This window comes from Morone saxatilis, unplaced genomic scaffold (genome assembly GCF_004916995.1).
Source record: "Morone saxatilis isolate NCDOM2014 unplaced genomic scaffold, NCSU_SB_2.0 Contig10, whole genome shotgun sequence".
Taxonomy (NCBI): domain Eukaryota; kingdom Metazoa; phylum Chordata; class Actinopteri; family Moronidae; genus Morone; species Morone saxatilis.
The window spans coordinates 6218668-6225428 of record NW_023339652.1 but is presented as its reverse complement, the minus strand read 5'-3'; the positions used below and the strand labels follow the sequence as shown (position 1 = coordinate 6225428).

At 42.3% G+C, this 6761-nt stretch overlaps 1 protein-coding gene across 1 annotated transcript in view; it reads right to left on the bottom strand.

Annotated features, from left to right (window-relative positions):
• uhrf1bp1l (UHRF1 binding protein 1-like) overlaps positions 1 to 6761 on the bottom strand; it is a gene marked incomplete in the record, with an annotated part of 36493 nt that continues 29732 nt past the window's right edge. The window contains 4 exon segments of the mRNA XM_035673940.1: positions 1 to 1909; positions 3082 to 3236; positions 4111 to 4213; positions 4683 to 4942. Of these exon segments, the coding sequence (XP_035529833.1) occupies positions 1781 to 1909; positions 3082 to 3236; positions 4111 to 4213; positions 4683 to 4942 (647 nt within the window).

The window sequence follows — 6761 nt, the reverse complement described above, 5'->3', positions numbered from 1 at the left end:
TGAAACCTAAATTGGATACCCTTTTATTTTCATCAGTATTTCAGCAGCTTTGACAGACAAAATACAACTTATTACTTTTTGTGTCTTTTCTTCCTCCACAGGGTTTCAGAGTTTCCCAGAAACGGGAGGAGGAGGAAGGAAAGGAGGAGGAAGGAGAGGAGGAGGAGGAGGGCTGTGATGAATGGAGGAAAAACAGATGAAGAAGAAAACATACAATCGTGTTAAAATCCTACCTCTGACATTTCAAGTCTTGACACCACATTTGTGCAGAGAACTACATGTGTTTCACCATGACATTTTTTTGAATTTTAAGAACTGAAATGAACTGGAAAAGTACAGGTTATTATGACAGTTGCATATGTAGACTGATGGATGTACTTGAATCCACTGTGAAGTGTGAGAGCAACCTTTTGAGACCTCAAACTGTCCTTTTATAGTCTTTTTTGTGCTGTGCCAAAGCATGTGCTGTTAGAAAAGTCAGTCATATTTTAGTCGTTTTTAAACATCTACTCAGGAGTGGGTTTTCACCCTGAAGTCGTCACACAGGCATGAAAGCATGGATCAGCAGCAGAGACGTTCAACGCGTGTCCATGAAAAAAATTACACATGGCAGATTAGAAATTTACTTAAAGACACACACACAAACACGCACACACACATATATATGTAGTCAGGCAGCTTTAATGTGCCTTTATTTTCCTACTCCTCTTTTTCAGAAGAGATGAGATACTTTTCTAAATCCACCCTCTCTCCGCTCGTCGGCTTGTTCGCTCACAGTTCTAATTGTTAAATTTACAGTGCCTCAGTTTCAAAAGTGCTGCACATGTTAAGTAGCTATTTACACATAGAAAAATAGGAGGGAAGGGGATGCGGGGGTGGGCAGTGGTTGGGGGGTACAGACATTACTGTGGGGCATTTTGCTGACAAAGCCGTGGAACTGACAGATATAAATTTATCCTCTACTTGTAATGAAATGCTTGTTCTGGCTGAGACAAACACACACATTCAACTGAAACACTGCATATTCAATGTTCTGAAGAAAATAGTCATGTGCTCACATTCTTATACAATATACACTGTACACACTCCCGAGGACGAGTGAGAGAATGATTTGTCTCGTCCTCGCCCCGAATATGAAAGCACTAAAGTTTGATTTCAGTGCAGTGCAAAATAAGTCTTTTTTTTTTAGACATTCCTCTGAAGATACAGACATTCAGTTTTCCTTTATACCTACAGGGTCGAATGAAGCTCGTCTAAGATTAGCTGTGATTTCTTTATTTTTTGTTTCAACTTACACAACAGGAATAGTGTAGGAAGGCTGTCCTGTAGGCACAACCATGTATATAGATCCTCTTTCTTTCACACACACACACAAACACACAAACAAACACACACACACACACACCCACTAAATGTCACTTCTCCCTTTTCAACTCTCTCCGAATATAATCGAGCCTCCACAGTCCAAAGTGGAGAACATAAAACAGACGACAAGCGTGTAAAAACATGTATTTTTGAGTCTCCACAGACTCTGCATTGCTTTATGAAGGAATTATTTTGAAGTCTATAGTCACGTGGTGGCTCACTCAACAAATAAGCGTGTAAAGGGAGCAGTTTTAGTCGAGAAATGCCTCCCCCTTTTTTTTCCTTCACTTGTTGATGTTGCCTTTAATTAAGTTGCGGACCCTCGACCCCTCAGGCCTTATAACTGCAGACCAGTGGGGGGGCTGAATGACTTGACTGGCTTGGTGTGAAGAGAAAGAGAGAGAGAGAGCCGGGTCTAGCTGGTGTTGACTTTGAGGTTCTTCATGCGGTGCAGCAGCGAGTCCTTCTCCATCTGAGCCTCGGCCAGCGCCATCTTGGCTCGAGACAGCTCCACTTTCAAACATTCGTTTTCCTCCACCAGCATCTGTAAGCAAACAACAAAGAAGGGCCACAGGGAGGCGTGTGTCAGTGTGTGTGTGTTTGATGAAGGCACAAGGTTGACTTTTTGGAGCTTTCAGCCTCATCTTGCAGCCTTCAACAGTCTGCTCAGCTCTCAAAACCCTCTTAAAAAGCAGTGGTAGTTTGTTCAAACACAGCATGTTGTTGTTAAACTTCTTTAAAACCTCTGAGGGAAGAAATCAGGGTGAAAAGTTTAGCATAAAAAGATCACGTTGGCATCCCATTTCTTTCTGACAGTAAACATTCGAGTTCTCATGTTCCTCCGGACATGAAAAAAGACATGTATACAAATAATCTGCTTCTATCTACTCCTTCTACCTCATTAAAACTTCCACAATCTATGAATATGCAAAGTTTTCCTGCTGGACACAAGATGTTTCCAACACAGTAAAGTCCATTCTCAGTGTTTGTGGGTTCAAGTTTCTACACCACACTTCATACTGGACCAGGATTGACTTCAAGACTATTTGTGATGACACAAATCATAGGCCCTGCCCCTTAAAAATCTGACTTTCAATGAGCACAGAGAAACTTTCCACTTTCAGCAGATGAATGTGAAAACATCCTTCTAGTGTCAGACTCTACTCAAATATCACTCTGCACAGTGAAGATCAAACTGTAAGAACAAGAAGAGAAACTTCTTTTTGAGCAGAGGGGAAGTTTGCAGCTTTAGCCAAGTAGTTTTAGTTGCCTAAACCTTACTAATCCTTAATTATAAAGGTGGCAGAAAAGAAATTAAATGACAAACAACCTGTTTTGTTGTTTATATGGGAGTACTTGTTGGTTTTTAAACATCATTATGTAACTATTCACTGAAAATCTAAAAATATAACTCTTTTTTTCTTCATAAATTGATGAATATCACTCCCACTGTAGAAGAAACAGAAGCCAAGCAGGAAACTGGAATAGCTTGAAAACCCAAATTTGGCACTCCATCCAGAATGATCAGTAAAAAAAAAAAAAAAAGCCTTTCTTGTTCAGTAGTTTGTGTTTGTGGGAGGAAAACTAAAGAGACAGAGAAAATATGCAATTCACTGAAATCTTCACTTTAAAGATTGTCTGCAGGTGTTTGTTTGTGCCTGTATACTTCTATAAACATAAACCCCCACACACAGTATCCTTTCATGTGCGTCTCACCTTTTCTCTGGTGGATGGAGGAGGGCTGGTGGGCGGGGCTTGGGTCTGTGTAGACTTCGGTACACTGCAGACGCCCACGACCTCAGGGACCCGGCTCAGAGTGCTGTCAATCAACGCGCCCTCTTTCCCGGGTTTGGTCTCCGCTGCCGTGTCCACTGTGAGGAGAAACAGAGACAACAGCAGGGAATTTGAAGGTGTGGATGAACCGAGCGTGGACTTATTAGGACATTTAATAGGACGTGTTACATAACTGCAGTGAATCAGAGCTGAAGTGGAGGTGGAAATATCTGGCAGACTTCAAATATTTTTTATTTGAACGTGTTGACTTACAGTATATACATATACATGGGCACATATATTTTCTTTTTAGATTTTTTATTTAAACATATGTATATGACAGTTCAGTTCAGTTTTAAGCCACAATTTTATGATAAGATCTTAGTTTTCAACTATATATATTTAGCCAGATGAAGAGTTTTATTCATCGGACGTCTGGATCTTATCAGAGAAACAAGCTGAGCTAACGTTAGCAGCAAATCGCCTGCCAGCCTCTCCCAGGACTTCCTTTGTCAGCCGGTCAGAGAAACACTTCGCTGTTTTTACCGGCTTCATTTGCCTTCGAGAGTAGGAGACTACTGCGGATAGTTCAGCTTCCCGATTAGCACAACCTCCTGAACTATGAACCCTGAAGGAATCCTAACCTGGGGAAGCTGACTGCAATGACGTTAATGGTGGTGAAGACAGCAACTCCCATGATCCCACGCTACTTTACAAAGTCAGCAATCTCCGTCTTTTGTTATCGTTTTCATGAGAGACCCCCCCTAGCTGCAGAAATAAAATTGTGTACATTTAACTTGGCACATAAAAGCTGTGGAGTAATGTGTTGTCTGCAAAAAGGCTATACTTTGTGTAATCTCTTCTCTGAGTAATGAATTACAGTGTCCTCATCAGAATATCAATGATCCTCCCATTTAGTTTTTACTAGAGTAGAAATATCTGGCAGATGAAAATGTGTAGTGTGTTTGTCACCTCCTATAGAGATGGAGCCGTCGTCTCTTCTGTGTATGATGAGACTGTCCACATGCAGGGTGATTGGCGAGGGCTCGGAGGGATTGTCCCGGGGACCGTCGTCCTGCAGCAGAGACAGCACATGTTGAGCGTGGTAGTTTTGAGGTGTGTGAGCGTGTGTGTGTGTGTGTGTGTGTGTGAGAGTGAGTGAAGGGGGGATTATCCATTTTCAGGTTTCCACATGAGTTCCAAAGGAAATCTACTCACCCATGAAGGAACCCATGAGAGAAGGCAAAGAGGCCTTTCTATGTCATTAAACATTCAGTTCAAATCCAAATTCCAATTAGGCCATGGCTCAAAATATTTGACTTGGTTATAGAAGCTACTGTGCTGTACAGCAGTGAGTTATGGGGTCTATTACCGCAACATGATTGGAAAAAGTAGGACAAATATCGTGCTGAAATCCTGCAGGTAAACAGTAGTTCTGCAACAATAACCTCAGGGTGAAACAAAAACTTCTTAACTCTGAATAAAAGAAAGGAAGTATTATATATATATATATATATATAAAAAATAACATAAGGAATTCTCACCTTTAAGTTGATGTGTGTGTCTCTGATGCTGATCTCCATCGGAAGCACCTGCGGCGCAGAGTCGTCCTCCATGAAGTGGGCCAGGTTACGCATCGTGGACATCAAGAAGCTTGCCTGGTATCCGTGGAGACGCAGCTGTAAGAAGCCGTTGCGCTCGGCCAGCGGGGAGTGAGCGGCGGCACAGGGCCCGCTCTCCAGGCGAGCCTGCACCTCTGGACTGTGGAGGCCCTTGACAGACGCGGAGCTGATCTCGCCACCAGCTGTGAGGGAGGAGTCAAAGGCTGCAGTTAGCATCAGCTTCAGTGTCACGTCTGTGTTGTGCATGTAGAGGTGACTCAGCTGAAATACACTTAGACCTGACATTAAAATACACCCAATATGAAATAGGATTTCTCTGTCCTTTATCTGACAGTAAAGCTCCTCTTTCTTGTTCAATCCACGTGTTAATATTTTGAATATGTTTAAAAATTCCTCTTTTTTCTATTTCATTATTTTCTTAACACTGAAATATTTTGACGTCTCATCTGCATTTGACCTGAATGTATCTAAAAAAAATTTGATTCAGGGTGAAAAGAGAGCGTAGATGATTATTATTCAATCTGCTTTGTCATCCTCCTCCTGATCTACCACAGTTAGTCTGATGAGCTAACAGTAAGGGAGGTGTGGGTGGATGCCAACAGGCCTCTACAGCACAATATTGCATCACATTTGCTGCCGGTTCACCGGAACTTTAAAGCGTACTTCCAGTTGCCCACAAAGATGCATAACTTCTGTAGACCATCATTATATCATGCTTGATTTTATGTAACTTTGCTCACTCTAAAAAAAAGGGGTGCATGTTAAGGCCAGGTTTAAATGAGGGTGAAGTCATAGGTGGGATGAAGGAACAGAGAGGAAGCGGAGCATCAGAAAGAGGAGTGGGAGAGAAAGTTGGAAACAAAGAAAAAAGCAAAGTGAGCTGAAAAATAGAGGAGCAGGAAAGAATTAAGAAAAAGGTGGGCTGAGGGAGACTTGAGATTTTGTACGATCCCACGGGCTCCTCGCTGCAGTGATGTTTAATTATTTCTGAGGACTAGGGATTAGAAGCTTCAGTGGAAACTCCCACCTAAGTATTGAGGATTCAAAGGGAAGTTTTAACCATTGAATTTTTTTTTTTCTTCCTTTTATGAATTAGACACTCTACAAAACGAAGCTCCGAGTTACTGAAAACTGTGAAAGACGTGAATATAAACTGTTTCACCCACGAATGACCCGAATTGACTCTCAGTGCCATGAAACGTGATGATACGATTCCCTGTTTATTGAAGGAAAAAAAAAAACTGGTGAAGGGGGAGAAAAAAGTGAGGAGAGAGAAAGCAGACAAACAAACTGATGAAAGTCGGGTTTGACAGGTGTTAAACCCACGGGGAGGGTAATTAAAACCTCCTTTCAAACAAACTTTACACACAAATTCAGCTGGCAAGCACACACGCACAGGCATACATTTATTTAAAACAGGCGAGGGACACCACGAGTTGCAATAGAAACACTCAGCAAGGCATGAAAATGGCCACTTAAAGAAATCTGTTCATTATGACAGCGAGAAGAGTGTCACATCCCTTTAATATGCTCTCTGAAGGAAAAGTCAAGAGAGGGTTAATACCATAGAGCAATTCCAGAACCTGCAAAACATTCACACACACACACACACACACACACAATGCTGTCAGCTTTTCTCAGATAAAATTACATATTCTCTCTCAATCCTGGGCGGCTAAGGTCGAGGCAAATGGAGAGAGGAAGAGAGAGGGAGGGAGAGGGAGAGAGAAAGAGGGAGAGGGAGAGAGAAAGAGAGGGAGGCAGCCAGCAGCCAAGGACTGAGTGACTGTGATAAGACAGGGACGGAAGAGAAAGGATGGCCTAGAGAGGGAGGGAGATGAAAGGAAGAAAGAGAGGGGGGCGGGGGTTAAATGACAGAGGATTAGTAGGAAGATGGAGTAGGAGCTACGGGGAAGAGTGAGGAGGAAAGGTGGAGGAAGAAAAAAGGGAGAAGGAGGAGGGATTGCTCTTGTGAGATAGGGAGGAGGAGGAAGAAGAGGA